This window comes from Somniosus microcephalus, chromosome 8, assembly GCF_052327205.1.
Source record: "Somniosus microcephalus isolate GS21.2 chromosome 8, FLI_Smic_1.0, whole genome shotgun sequence".
Taxonomy (NCBI): Eukaryota; Metazoa; Chordata; class Chondrichthyes; order Squaliformes; family Somniosidae; genus Somniosus; species Somniosus microcephalus.
The window spans coordinates 105,994,685-106,008,672 of record NC_140994.1 but is presented as its reverse complement, the minus strand read 5'-3'; the positions used below and the strand labels follow the sequence as shown (position 1 = coordinate 106,008,672).

The 13,988-nt window shown below is 63.2% G+C and overlaps 2 protein-coding genes across 3 annotated transcripts in view; both read left to right on the top strand.

Annotated features, from left to right (window-relative positions):
- Positions 1–8,229: 8,229 nt before the first annotated feature.
- Positions 8,230–9,685, top strand: mrpl18 (mitochondrial ribosomal protein L18). The gene is made up of 3 exons (XM_085996158.1): positions 8,230–8,268; positions 8,320–8,601; positions 9,531–9,685. The coding sequence occupies exons 1-3, from the start codon at positions 8,230–8,232 to the stop codon at positions 9,600–9,602; spliced, it is 393 nt and encodes a 130-aa protein (XP_085852284.1). The 3' UTR covers positions 9,603–9,685.
- A 2,688-nt stretch (positions 9,686–12,373) lies between these two features.
- LOC147113740 (poly(A)-specific ribonuclease PNLDC1-like) overlaps positions 12,374–13,988 on the top strand; it is a 292,736-nt gene continuing 291,121 nt past the window's right edge. For both annotated transcript variants that reach the window (XM_085995053.1, XM_085995052.1), the window contains exon 1: positions 12,374–12,537. In XM_085995053.1, the coding sequence (XP_085851179.1) occupies positions 12,459–12,537 (79 nt within the window). In that variant the 5' untranslated portion in view covers positions 12,374–12,458. The remainder of the gene's footprint in view (positions 12,538–13,988) is intronic.

Sequence of the window (13,988 nt, the reverse complement as noted above, 5' to 3'; positions counted from 1 at the left end):
GCCCAGCGCCCTCTTCCCCCCCGCAGCCCGCGCCCTCTTCCCCCCCCGCCCGCGCCCTTCTTCCCCCCCCGCGCCCGCGCCCTCTTCCCCCCCCCGCCCTCGCCCTCTTGCCCCCCCCGCCCGCGCCCTCTTCCCCCCCGCCCGCGCCCTCTTCCCCCCGCCCGCGCCCTCTTCCCCCCCCGCCCGCGCCCTCTTCCCCCCCGCCCGCGCCCTCTTCCCCCCCCGCCCGCGCCCTCTTCCCCCCCCGCCCGCGCCCTCTTCCCCCCCCCGCCCGCGCGCCTCTTCCCCCCCCGCCCGCGCCCTCTTCCCTCCCCCCGCCCCGCGCCCTCTTCCCCCCCGCCCCGCGCCCTCTTCCCCCCCGCCCCGCGCCCTCTTCCCCCCCGCCCGCGCCCTCTTCCCCCCCCGCCCGCGCCTCTTCCCCCGCCGCCCCGCGCCGCTCCTCTTCCCCCCCGCCCGCGCCCTCTTCCCCCCCCGCCCGCGCCCTCTTCCCCCCCGCGCCTCTTCCCCCGCCGGCCCTCTTCCCCCCGCCCGCGCCCTCTTCCCCCCCGCGCCCGCGCCCTCTTCCCCCCCCGCCCGCGCCCCTCTTCCCCCCCCCGCCCGCGCCTCTTCCCCCCCGCCCTCGCCCTCTTCCCCCCCCGCCCGCGCCCTCTTCCCCCCCCCGCCCGCGCCCTCTTCCCCCCCCGCCCGCGCTCCTCTTCCCCCCGCCGCGCCTCTTCCCCCCGCCCGCGCCCTCTTCCCCCCCCGCCCTCGCGCCCTCTTCCCCCCCGCCGCGCCCTCTTCCCCCCCGCCCGCGCCTCTCTCCCCCCGTCGCGCTCTCTCCCCCCGTCGCGCTCTCTCCCTCCCCCCCGTCGCGCTCTCTCCCCCCCCCCCGTCGCGCTCTCTCCCCCCCCCCGTCGCGCTCTCTCCCCCCCCCGTCGCGCTCTCTCCCCACCCCCGTCGCGCTCTCCCCCCGCCCCCCCGTCGCGCTCTCTCCCCCCCCCGTCGCGCTCTCTCTTCCCCCCCCCCAGTCGCGCTCTCTCTTCCCCTCCCCCCCAGTCGCGCTCTCTCTTCCCCTCCCCCCAGTCGCGCTCTCTCTTCCCCCTCCCCCCAGTCGCGCTCTCTCTTCCCCCCCCCCAGTCGCGCTCTCTCTTCCCCCCCCCACAGTCGCGCTCTCTCTCCCCCCCCCCAGTCGCGCTCTCTCTCCCCCCCACCCCCCAGTCGCGCTCTCTCCCCCCCCCCAGTCGCGCTCTCTCTTCCCCCCCCCAGTCGCGCTCTCTCTTCCCCCCCCCCCCAGTCGCGCTCTCTCTTCCCCCCCCAGTCGCGCTCTCTCTTCCCCCCCCCAGTCGCGCTCTCTCTTCCCCCCCCCCCGTCGCGCTCTCTCTTCCCCCCCCCCAGTCGCGCTCTCTCTTCCCCCCCCCCAGTCGCGCTCTCTTCCCCCCCCCCCAGTCGCGCTCTCTCTTCCCCCCCCAGTCGCGCGCTCTCTTCCCCCCCCCCAGTCGCGCTCTCTCTTCCCCCCCCCCGCAAGTCGCGCTCTCTCTTCTCCCCCCCCCCCGCAAGTCGCGCTCTCTCTTCCCCCCCCCCCCCAGTCGCGCTCTCTCTTCCCCCCCCCACCAGTCGCGCTCTCTCTTCCCCCCCCCCCAGTCGCGCTCTCTCTTCCCCCCCCACCCAGTCGCGCGCTCTCTTTCCCCCCCCCGCAGTCGCGCTCTCTCTTCCCCCCCCCCAGTCACGCTCTCTCTTCCCCCCCCAGTCGCGCTCTCTTTCCCCCCCCCAGTCGCGCTCTCTCTTCCCCCCCCCAGTCGCGCTCTCTCTTCCCCCCCCCAGTCGCGCTCTCTCTTCCCCCCCCCAGTCGCGCTCTCTCTTCCCCCCCCCCAGTCGCGCTCTCTCTTCCCCCCCCCAGTCGCGCTCTCTCTTCCCCCCCCCCCAGTCGCGCTCTCTCTTCCCCCCCCCAGTCGCGCTCTCTCTCCCCCCCCCCAGTCGCGCTCTCTCTTTCCCCCCCCCCAGTCGCGCTCTCTCTTCCCCCCCCCCCCAGTCGCGCTCTCTCTTTCCCCCCCCCAGTCGTGCTCTCTCTTCCCCCCCCCCAGTCGCGCTCTCTCTTCCCCCCCCCAGTCGCGCTCTCTCTTCCCCCCCCCAGTCGCGCTCTCTTTCCCCCCCCCCAGTCGCGCTCTCTCTTTCCCCCCCCCCAGTCGCGCTCTCTCTTTCCCCCCCCCAGTCGCTCTCTCTCTTCTCCCCCCCCCAGTCGCGCTCTCTCTTCCCCCCCCCCACCCCCCCAGTCGCGCTCTCTCTTCCCCCCCCCCAGTCGCGCTCCTCTTCCCCCCCCCCAGTCGCGCTCTCTCTTCCCCCCCCCCAGTCGCGCTCTCTCTACCCCCCCCCCAGTCGCGCTCTCTCTTCCCCCCCCCCCCAGTCGCGCTCTCTCTTCCCCCCCCCAGTCGCGCTCTCTCTTCCCCCCCCCAGTCGCGCTCTCTCTTTCCCCCCCCCCCCAGTCGCGCGCTCTCTTCCCCCCCCACCAGTCGCGCTCTCTCTTCCCCCCCCCCAGTCGCGCTCTCTCTTCCCCCCCACCCAGTCGCGCTCTCTCTTCCCCCCCACCCAGTCGCGCGCTCTCTTCCCCCCCCCCAGTCGCGCTCTCTCTTCCCCCCCCCAGTCGCGCTCTCTCTTCCCCCCCCCCGCAGTCGCGCTCTCTCTTTCCCCCCCCCCCAGTCGCGCTCTCTCTTCCCCCCCCCCCCCAGTCGCGCTCTCTCTTCCCCCCCCCAGTCGCGCTCTCTCTCTTTTCCCCCCCCCCCAGTCGCGCTCTCTTCCCCCCCCCAGTCGCGCTCTCTCTTCCCCCCCCCCAGTCGCGCTCTCTCTTCCCCCCCCAGTCGCGCTCTCTCTTCCCCCCCCCGCAGTCGCGCTCTCTCTTTCCCCCCCCCCCCCCAGTCGCGCTCTCTCTTCCCCCCCCCAGTCGCGCTCTCTCTTCCCCCCCCCAGTCGCGCTCTCTCTTCCCCACCCCCCCAGTCGCGCTCTCTCTTTCCCCCCCAGTCGCGCTCTCTCTCCCCCCCCCCCCAGTCGCGCTCTCTCTTCCCCCCCCCCCCAGTCGCGCTCTCTCTTCCCCCCCCCCCCCCCAGTCGCGCTCTCTCTTCCCCCCCCCCCAGTCGCGCTCTTTTCCCCCCCCCCCCACAGTCGCGCTCTCTCTTCCCCCCCCCCAGTCGCGCTCTCTCTTCCCCCCCCCCCCAGTCGCGCTCTCTCTTCCCCCCCCCAGTCGCGCTCTCTCTTCCCCCCCCCCCAGTCGCGCTCTCTCTTCCCCCCCCCCCCCCAGTCGCGCTCTCTCTTCCCTCCCCCCCGTCGCGCTCTCTCTTCTCCCCCCCTAGTCGCGCTCTCTCTTCCCCCCCCCCAGTCGCGCTCTCTCTTCCCCGCCCCCCCAGTCGCGCTCTCTCTCCCCCCGTCGCGCTCTCTCTTCCCCCCCCCCCAGTCGCGCTCTCTCTTTCCCCCCCAGTCGTGCTCTCTCTTCCCCCCCCCCCAGTCGCGCTCTCTCTTCCCCCCCCCCAGTCGCGCTCTCTCTTCCCCCCCCCAGTCGCGCTCTCTCTTCCCCCCCCCCCAGTCGCGCTCTCTCTTCCCCCCCCCCCCGTCGCGCTCTCTCTTCCCCCCCCCAGTCGCGCTCTCTCTTCCCCCCCCCAGTCGCGCTCTCTCTTCCCCCCCCAGTCGCGCTCTCTCTTCCCCCCCCCCAGTCGCGCTCTCTCTTCCCCCCCCCAGTCGCGCTCTCTCTTCCCCCCCCCCCCCAGTCGCGCTCTCTCTTCCCCCCCCCCAGTCGCGCTCTCTCTTCCCCCCCCCCCAGTCGCGCTCTCTCTTCCCCCCCCCCCAGTCGCGCTCTCTCTTCCCCCCCCCAGTCGCGCTCTCTCTTCCCCCTCCCCCCAGTCACGCTCTCTTCTTCCCCCCCCCCAGTCGCGCTCTCTCTTCCCCCCCCCCCCAGTCGCGCTCTCTCTTCCCCCCCCCCCCAGTCGCGCTCTCTCTTCCCCCCCCCCCAGTCGCGCTCTCTCTTCCCCCCCCCCCCCAGTCGCGCTCTCTCTTCCCCCCCCAGTCGCGCTCTCTCTTCCCCCCCCCCCCCAGTCGCGCTCTCTCTTCCCCCCCCCCCCAGTCGCGCTCTCTCTTCCCCCCCCCCCAGTCGCGCTCTCTCTTCCCCTCCCCCCCGTCGCGCTCTCTCTTCTCCTCTCCCCCCCCTAGTCGCGCTCTCTCTTCCCCCCCCCCCCAGTCGCGCTCTCTCTTCCCCCGCCCCCCCAGTCGCGCTCTCTCTCCCCCCCGTCGCGCTCTCTCTTCCCCCCCCAGTCGCGCTCTCTCTTTCCCCCCCCAGTCGTGCTCTCTCTTCCCCCCCCCAGTCGCGCTCTCTCTTCCCCCCCCCCAGTCGCGCTCTCTCTTCCCCCCCCCCCCCAGTCGCGCTCTCTCTTCCCCCCCCCCCCAGTCGCGCTCTCTCTTCCCCCCCCCCAGTCGCGCTCTCTCTTCCCCCCCCCCCCAGTCGCGCTCTCTCTTCCCCCCCCCCAGTCGCGCTCTCTCTTCCCCCCCCCAGTCGCGCTCTCTCTTCCCCCCCCCCCCGTCGCGCTCTCTCTTCCCCCCCCCCGTCGCGCTCTCTCTTCCCCCCCCCCCAGTCGCGCGCTCTCTCTTCCCCCCCCCCCAGTCGTGCTCTGTCTTCCCCCCCCCCCAGTCGCGCTCTCTCTTCCCCCCCCCCCCAGTCGCGCTCTCTTCCCCCCCCCCCAGTCGCGCTCTCTTCCCCCCCCCAGTCGCGCTCTCTCTTTCCCCCCCCCCCAGTCGCGCTCTCTCTTCCCCCCCCCCCCAGTCGCGCTCTCTCTTCCCCCCCCCCCCGAGTCGCGCTCTCTCTTCCCCCCCCCCCAGTCGCGCTCTCTCTTCACCCCCCCCCAGTCGCGCTCTCTCTTTCCCCCCCCCCAGTCGCGCTCTCTCTTCCCCCCCCCCCCCCAGTCGCGCTCTCTCTTCCCCCCCCCAGTTGCGCTCTCTGTCCCCCCCCCCAGTCGCGCGCTCTCTTCCCCCCCCCCAGTCGCGCTCTCTCTTCCCCCCCCCAGTCGCGCTCTCTCTTCCCCCCCGCCAGTCGCGCTCTCTCTTCCCCCCCCCCCTGTCGCGCTCTCTCTTCCCCCCCCCAGTCGCGCTCTCTCTTCCCCCCCCCAGTCGCGCTCTCTTCCCCCCCCCCCCCCCAGTCGCGCTCTCTCTTCCCCCCCCCCCCCAATTCGCGCTCTCTTCCCCCCCCCCAGTCGCGCTCTCTCTTCCCCCCCCCCAGTCGCGCTCTCTCTTCCCCCCCCCCCAGTCGCGCTCTCTCTTCCCCCCCCCAGTCGCGCTCTCTCTTCCCCCCCCCCAGTCGCGCTCTCTCTTCCCCCCCCCCAGTCGCGCTCTCTCTTCCCCCCCCCCCGTCGCGCTCTCTCTCCCCCCCCCCAGTCGCGCTCTCTCTTCCCCCCCCCAGTCGCGCTCTCTCTTCCCCCCCCCCAGTCGCGCTCTCTCTTTCCCCCCCCCGCAGTCGCGCTCTCTCTTCCCCCCCCCCCCAGTCGCGCTCTCTTCCCCCCCCCCCCAGTCGCGCTCTCTTCCCCCCCCCCCCCCAGTCGCGCTCTCTCTTCCCCCCCCCCAGTCGCGCTCTCTCTTCCCCCCCCAGTCGCGCTCTCTCTTCCCCCCCCCCAGTCGCGCTCTCTCTTCCCCCCCCCAGTCGCGCTCTCTCTTCCCCCCCCCCCCAGTCGCGCTCTCTCTTCCCCCCCCCCCCAGTCGCGCTCTCTCTTCACCCCCCCCCAGTCGCGCTCTCTCTTTCTCCCCCCCCCCAGTCGTGCTCTCTCTTCCCCCCCCCCAGTCGCGCTCTCTCTTCCCCCCCCCCAGTCGCGCTCTCTCTTCCCCCCCCCCAGTCGCGCTCTCTCTTCCCCCCCCCCAGTCGCGCTCTCTCTTCCCCTCCCCCAGTCGCGCTCTCTCTTCCCCCCCCCCAGTCGCGCTCTCTCTTCCCCCCCCCGTCGCGCTCTCCCTTCCCCCCCCCCCGTCGCGCTCTCCCTTCCCCCCCCCAGTCGCGCTCTCCCTCCCCCCCCCAGTCGCGCTCTCCCTCCCCCCCCCAGTCGCGCTCTCCCTCCCCCCCCCAGTCGCGCTCTCCCTCCCCCCCCCAGTCGCGCTCTCCCTCCCCCCCCCAGTCGCGCTCTCCCTCCCCCCCCCAGTCGCGCTCTCCCTCCCCCCCCCAGTCGCGCTCTCCCTTTCCCCCCCAGTCGCGCTCTCCCTTTCCCCCCCAGTCGCGCTCTCCCTTCCCCCCCCCCAGTCGCGCTCTCCCTTCCCCCCCCAGTCGCGCTCTCCCTTCCCCCCCCAGTCGCGCTCTCCCTTCCCCCCCCAGTCGCGCTCTCCCTTCCCCCCCCATTCGCGCTCTCCCTTCCCCCCCCAGTCGCGCTCTCCCTTCCCCCCCCAGTCGCGCTCTCCCTTCCCCCCCAGTCGCGCTCTCCCTTCCCCCCCCAGTCGCGCTCTCCCTTCCCCCCCCAGTCGCGCTCTCCCTTCCCCCCCCAGTCGCGCTCTCCCTTCCCCCCCCAGTCGCGCTCTCCCTTCCCCCCCCAGTCGCGCTCTCCCTTCCCCCCCCAGTCGCGCTCTCCCTTCCCCCCCCAGTCGCGCTCTCTCTCTCTCTACCCCCTCAGTCGCTCTCTCTCTCCCCCCTCAGTCTCTCTCTCTGTCTCCCCATTCTCTCTCTCTCTCTTTCTCTCTCCCTCTCCCCCCCAGTCTCTCTACTCTTTCTCTCTCCCCGTCTCTCTCTCTCTCCTTCCCTCTCTGTCTCTGTCTGTCTCTCTCTCCTTCCCTCTCTCTCTGTCTGTCTCTCCTTCCCTCTCTCTCTCTCTCTCTCTCCTTCCCCCTCTCTCTCGTCTCCCCCCAGTCTTTCTCTCTCTCTTGCATCACGGGGGGCGTTTCATTCCATGTGTGGGCGGACCTAATACTGCAGCCTCCCGAAACGTCGCCGTCATTTTTAAAATACCGACAGCGGCAGCACCAGCACAACAAACCCCCACAGTGCGGCTCCGTCACAGTATCCCGCTCCCGGCCCGCCGGAGCGGGAGGTGAGTTGGGGTCACTCGGGCCGGGCCTCACAACCGCTCGGCCCGAGACACAGAGCGGGGGAGCGACAGCGGCCGGCTGTAAACCGTGCGGCCCTGTAAACTGCCGTTTTACAAAAAAGCCTTGGCAACGCCGGGCCCCCCCAGCTAGTTTTAAATATGAGCATCATAGATTTTTGCTAGCCAAGTGTATAAAGGGACATGGTGCCAAGGCATGTGTATTGAGTGTATACAGATCAGCCAGGCTCGATGGGCTGAATTGCCTCCTCCTCTTCCTATGTAGAGGAAAGAGGCCCCAGCCTGTTCAGTTTTTCCTGCTAATTATAAACTCTCAGTATCATTCTTGCCAATCTGTTTTTGCACCTTTTGCAGTGCCTCTACACCCTTTTTGTAATTATGGAGACCAGAGCTGTGCACAGTACTCCAAGTGTGGCCTAACCAGACCAGAGCTGTGCACAGTGCTCCAAGTGTGGTCGAATCAGACCAGAACTGTACACAGTGCTCCAAGTGTGGTCTAACCAGACCAGAACTGTGCACAGTGCTCCAAATGTGGTCTAACCATAGTATATGGAGACCAGAACTGGGCACAGTGCTCCAAGTATGGTCTAACCAGATCAGAACCTTGCACAGTGCTCCAAATGTGGTCGAACCAGACCAGAACTGTGCACAGTGCTCCAAATGTGGTCTAACCAGACCAGAACCTTGCACAGTGCTCCAAATGTGGTCTAACCAGAGCAGAACTGTGCACAGTGCTCCAAATGTGGTCTACCTCAGGTATATGGAGACCAGAACTGTGCACAGTGCTCCAAATGTGGTCTACCCAAGGTATATGGAGACCAGAACTGTGCACAGTGCTCCAAGTGTGGTCTAACCAGACCAGAACCTATACAAGTTTTAACATGACTTCTCTGCTTTTCAATTCTAAACCCTCTAGAAATGAGCCCCAGTGCTTTTTATTTAATCTATACAGGCTTTTGTTACAATATTGTTGGCCCTCGTGACCACCCGAGGCCTCTTGGGGCCTAAAGCAACCCCTGAATCTTCGCTAGATGTGGTCCCACCATCCACTGCCAGTCCTTGGCTGTGTGTTTGCAATCCTGGGTGTTCCCGTCAGGTTTGCAGGCCTCGCGTGATTCTCGTAGGCGGGGCCATTGCAAAAAGACGTAAAGGCCTTGGTCACTGTGGTAATTTAAGCTTCAAAGGCCTCATCCATGGGGTCATTATGGTACAGGCCTTGGTTTGTATGGAGACGGTTGCCATGGTAGTTAGGCTTTATAGGCCTCCCTTGGTGTGGAGACAGTTGCCATGGTAGTTCATCCCTGTAGGCCTCACTTTATTTATTGTTGACTCTGCCAGGCTGCGCTTCAGGAAGACCCAGCAACACATCACGGCCTATGTGGAGCCCGGAGGGGGCGGGGGGAAGGCTGTGGCCTCAGCCTCAACCCAGGAGTGGGCCATCAAGAAACACTTGTACAGCACCCGGGATGCAGCAGCTGCGGAGAATGTGGGCCGCGTGCTGGCTCAGCGCTGCCTGGAAGCCGGGATCAGCTACGTCACCTTCCGGGCCATTCCGTGGGAGTACCGAGCTGAGTCAGTGAGTCCTGAGTGGTTAACGGGTCATGGGTTGGGGGTGGGGGAGTCGCACTGGACTGGATCCATGTTTGGGGGGGGGGGGGGGGGTGATCATCGACTGGGGTGGGGATTGAATCACAATCCCTGGGGATCATCGACCAAGGGAGGAATCCCAATCACTGGGATCATTGACCGAGTGGGGAATCACAATCCCTGGGGTAATTGACTGGGGGTGGGGGGTGGGGAGGTATCTCAGATTCTGGGGAACATCAACCGAGCGGGGAAATCACAGATTCTGGGATAATTGACGGGGGGGGAAATCGCAATCCCTGTGGAAATAAACCAAGGGGGGAATCACAATCCCTGGGGAAATCGACCGAGGGAGGACACGCAGACCCGGGGGGCGGTGGTGGAGGAGGAGGGAGAGATAATGGACCGAGGGGTGAATCACAGATTCTGGGGAAAATTGACTGAGGAGGGAATCACAGTCCCACGGGTGGGTGAGGGGGGTGTGGGCGTATAATTGACTGAGCGGGGAATCACAGTCTGTGAGGGGGTGCGGGCTTATAATCGATCGAGGGGGTAATCACAGTCCCGGGGGTGGGTGAGGGAGGGGGAGGGCGAATAATCGACCGAGGGGGTAATCTCAGTTCCGGGGGTGGGTGAGGGAGGGGGAGGGTGTATAATCGACTGGGGGGGTAACCATAGTCCCGGGGATGGGTGAGGGAGGGAGAGGGCGTATAATCGACTGAGGGGGTAGTCACAGTCCCGGGGGTGGGTGGGAGGGTTGGCGGGGGGGGTATTTGACCTAGGGGGGGAATCACAGTCCCGGGGGTGGGGGGGGCATATAATCAACTGAGGGGGGAATCAAAGTCCCGGGGGTGGGGGGCCGTGACTGGTGTGAAACGAGCTGATCACCTTTCCATCTCTCCATCTCTCTCTGAACGGCAGGTCCAGCGATTCCGCTCTGCGATGAAGGATGCTGGGGTAATACTGAGTGAACCGCGGCGAGTCGACCGGTGATGGAAGGGAGTGAGAGCGGGCCAGAGGCATGGAAGCAAACCCTCTGCATTTATGTCCTAATTAAATAAAAGATTCTCTCTGTTGGGGTTGGGTGTCGATTTACTGTTTCCCATGCTGAATTCTGTTGGTCATTTTCTTGTTAGGTGCTTTAACCTTTGAGCGTTGGGGCTTGTGAGGAGGGTACTGAGCCCCACACGCACCCACCGAGCAGGAAGTACCCAGGCTCCATCCCTTGGCCTCTGTTGAGTTAGCTGATCTCACACCCAGTGTGTGATACAGACTGACCTCCTCCTGCTGCTGTGTAACAGGCTCGAGAGGCTTGAATGACCTCCTCCTGTTCCTGTGTAAAAGGCTCCTGGGGGTTGAATGGACCTCCTTATGATCCTCTGCAACAGGCTCGAGAGGCTGAGTGAACACCTCCTGTTCCTATGTAACGGGGCTGAATGGCCTCCTCCTGTTCCCATGTAACAGGCTCGAGGGGCTGAATGGCCTTCTTGTTCCCATGTAACAGGCTCGAGGGGCTGAATGGCCACCTATATGTGTGGGTGTATATATTTGTGAGTGTATATGTGTGCGAGAGTTCTGTTTTTCCGTGTGAGTTTCTGTAAGTGTGTTTGTGAATGAGTTTATACATGCGAATACGTACACATACAGTATCCAAAGCTACTTCAGCAGCACCTCCCAAATACGTGACCTCCACCACCTAAAAGGACAAGGGCAGCAGGCGCATGGGAACACCATCGCCTCCAAGTTCTTCCTCTGAGTCGCTGACCATCCTGGCTGGATGTATATTGGCTGTTCTTTCATCATTGCCGGCTCGAAATCCTGGAACTCCCGCCCTACGGGGACTGCCCGTAATGACTTCAGCTGTTCAAGAGAAGGCTCACCACCACCACCTCAAGGGACAACTAGGAATGGGCCAGTGATTCCCTCATGAAGGAGTACGAACGTATGAATAAAGAAAAGGATGGTGGATGAAGCAGCCACTGTGATATTGAGGTTATACCTAGCAGGAAAGAATGATAACAGAACTGAGGTTACAACTAGCAGGGAAGATTGAACAGGATGGGGCTCTTTTCTCTAGAAAAGAGAAGGCTGACTTGAAAGGGCTTTAAGATTAAGAACATAAGAATAGGAGCGGGAGTCGACCATCCGGCCCCTTGAGCCTGCTCCGCCATTTAATAAGATCATGGCTGATCTTCGACCTCAACTCCACTTTCCTGCCTGATCCCCATATCCCTTGATACCTCTGGGGTAGCGAATTCAAATTATGCAAGGGTTTGATAGGGTAGATGTAGAGAAGATGTTTCCCCTTGTGGGGAGACTAAAACTAGGGGACCATAAGTACAAGATAGTCACTAATAAATCCAATAGAAAATTCAGGAGAAACTTCTTTACCCAGAGAGTGGTTAGAAGGTGGAACTCGCTACCACAGGAGTGGTTTCGGCGAATAGCATAGAAGGATGGTGAACCTTTGGAATTCTCTACCTGAGAGGGCTGCAGATGCTCAGTAGTTGATAATGGCCCTGAAATTAGGATCGGGGGCTTGCCGCGCGTGCAAGCCCCCAATCTGCACTCACCTGGCGCGCTGACATCTGAAGCCCGGGCCTGCTTGCATTTCCTGTCCCTGGCCCGGTTCAGATGTCAGCGCGCTGTGCTTACCTGATCCAGCGGCGTAGTTAGTGCGATGTGCCGGCTGGGATCAGGTGAGCACTGTACAACCAATCAGGGGAGGGGAAGGTTCATTCATGAGTTTGAGAGTAACAGCTGTCAAACTCATGAAAACTACAGGGGCCCAAAACACTTTAAATTTTAAATAAAAATTTAAAAAACATCCCAATCATTAAATTAAGTATAAATAAGTAAAAAAAAAAAAATTTAAAATATTTTTTTTTTGAAAAAAATAAATTTTTAATAAAAAGGGTCTAAAACTAAACTTACCTTATTGTAGATTCTTTAAAATAATAAACCTGTGGAAAAAAAAATTCTAAATTGCACTAAAACACCACTTACCTGTAAAAATAAATACTTACCTGTGCTTTTAACAAGCGTAAAGACTGGAGGCCTTTACACATGCGCAAATCCCCCAAAACAGGAAATCCAAGACGCACGCGCTGCCCCCTACAGCGCACGCACTAGCCTCTTCAACTCTTGGGTTAGAAGAGAGGAAATGCCGGTTTTCAGCACATGCGCTGTGCATGCTGAAAACCGGCATTTCCTCCGGCCAGATGCGTGAGTACCCCTTCCGTACTCACGCGTTTGGGGAGGAATTACTGCCCCAATATTCAAGACAGCGATCGACAGATTTTTGGATATTAAGGTGAACAAGGGATATGGGGATAGTGCAGGAAAGTGGAGTTGAAGTAGATCAGCCATGGTCTTATTGAATGCCGGAGCAGGCTCCAATGGACGACTCCAACTCCTATTTCTTATGTTCTTAACACATTTTGGAGAAAGGAAGAAATGCTGATGGGCTGAGATTAAGTAGGACGGGAAGAGGCGTGTGTGGAGCATAAACACCAGCACTGACCCGATGAGCCGAAAGGCCTATTACTGTGCTGTAAATACTATGCAATGTCTACCATTGCCGAATATCCCTTGGAAGGGAAGGGGTCAGGGTGTTCACCACAAGCATGCAAAGGAATGTGTCGACGCCCCTTTAAATTCGCCTCCAGCAGCAAATAGGACTAAGCTCCGCCCTTTTTAGACCATATTTTGAAAAAGGGGGCGGCGCCGCACGCCGATTGGCTGCCTTCCCGCCAGCCAGTGTCACCATTTGCTCTGACGTCAAAAGGCGTGGCAGGGGAACCACGTGGAGCTCTGGGGTAGCGATAAAGAGTGGGAAAGAAAGCGAATATGTGCGACGTGACAGCCGCAAACTTCCAGCAGATGTGCCCTCAGATCCAGGAGGAGATTGTAAAGTGTGACTTTGTGGGTGAGGATTCTGCCAATCAATCAGGGAGGGAGGAAGTGAGTTAATTCCGCAGCTCGGTTTTAGCTGTGACTTAAATTGGGTCAAATGGGTTTTTCTTTCTCAAAGCTATCTGCAACATAAAAATCAAAAATCTCTCCCTTGGAAAAAAAGGGGGAAATCCCTTCCACTCTCCAAATTATTTAGAAATGGCTCAGTGGGTAGCACTCTACGCCTCTGAGGTGGTGGATTCAAGCCTTACTCCAGACACTTGAGCACAAAAATCTAGGCTGGCATTCCAGGGCAGTACTGAGGGAGCACCGCACTGTTGGAGGGCTAGTACTGAGGGAGCGCCGCACTGTCGGAGGGGCAGTACTGAGGGAGCGCCGCACTGTCGGAGGGGCAGTACTGAGGGAGCACTGCATTGTCGGAGGGGCAATACTGAGGGAGCGCCGCACTGTCGGAGGGGCAGTATTGAGGGAGCGCTGCACTGCCAGAGGGGCAGTACTGAGGGAGTGCCGCACTGTCGGAGGGGCAGTACTGAGGGAGCGCTGCACTGTCGGCGGGGCTGTTCTGAGGGCATGCTGCACTGTTGGAAGGGCAGTGCTGAGGGAGCGCCGCACTGTCAGAGGGCTGAATTGAGGGAGCGCTGCAATGTCAGAGGACCAGTACTGAGGGAGCGCCGCACTGTCGGAGGGGCCTGATGCGCCATCAATTACTCAAAAGACTGAGGTTAAGCGAGTAACAACCAGGCTTTTAATAACTAAAGAATGAAGGTCTTGTCTCGAGTAGTCGACCCGTCCAGAATACTAAGGGACTGGGAGGTAATCACAGATCACAGAAATCACAGAAACCCCACAGTGCAGATAGAGGCCATTTCGGCCCATTGAGCCTGCACCGACACATATCCCACCCGATCCCCGTAACCCCTACACCAACACATATCCCACCCTATCCCTGTAACCCCACTTATATACCTGGAATAGTGGGAGGAGTCAGCCGAGGCATGTCCAGACCTGTACCTAGTGGAATACACATACACTTACAGACAGGTATAACAGTGGTTTACCACAGGGCCATACTGAGGGAGCGCCACACTGACGGAGGGGCAGTACTGAGGGAGCGCTGCACTGTCGGAGGGGCAGTACTGAGGGAGCGCTGCACTGTCGGAGGGGCTGTACTGAGGGAACGCCGCACAGTCGGACGGGCAGTACTGAGGGAGCGCTGCTCTGTCGGAGGGGCTGTACTGAGGGCATGCTGCATTGTCGGAGGGGCAGTACTGAGGGAGCACTGCACTGTCGGAGGGGCTGTACTGAGGGAGCGCTGCACTGTCGGAGGGTCTGTACCGCGGGAGCGCTGCGCTGTCGGAGGGGCTGTACTGAGGGAGCGCTGCACTGTCGGAGGGTCAGTACCGCGGGAGCGCTGCGCTGTCGGAGGGGCTGTACTGAGGGAGCGCTGCACTGTCGGAGGGGCTG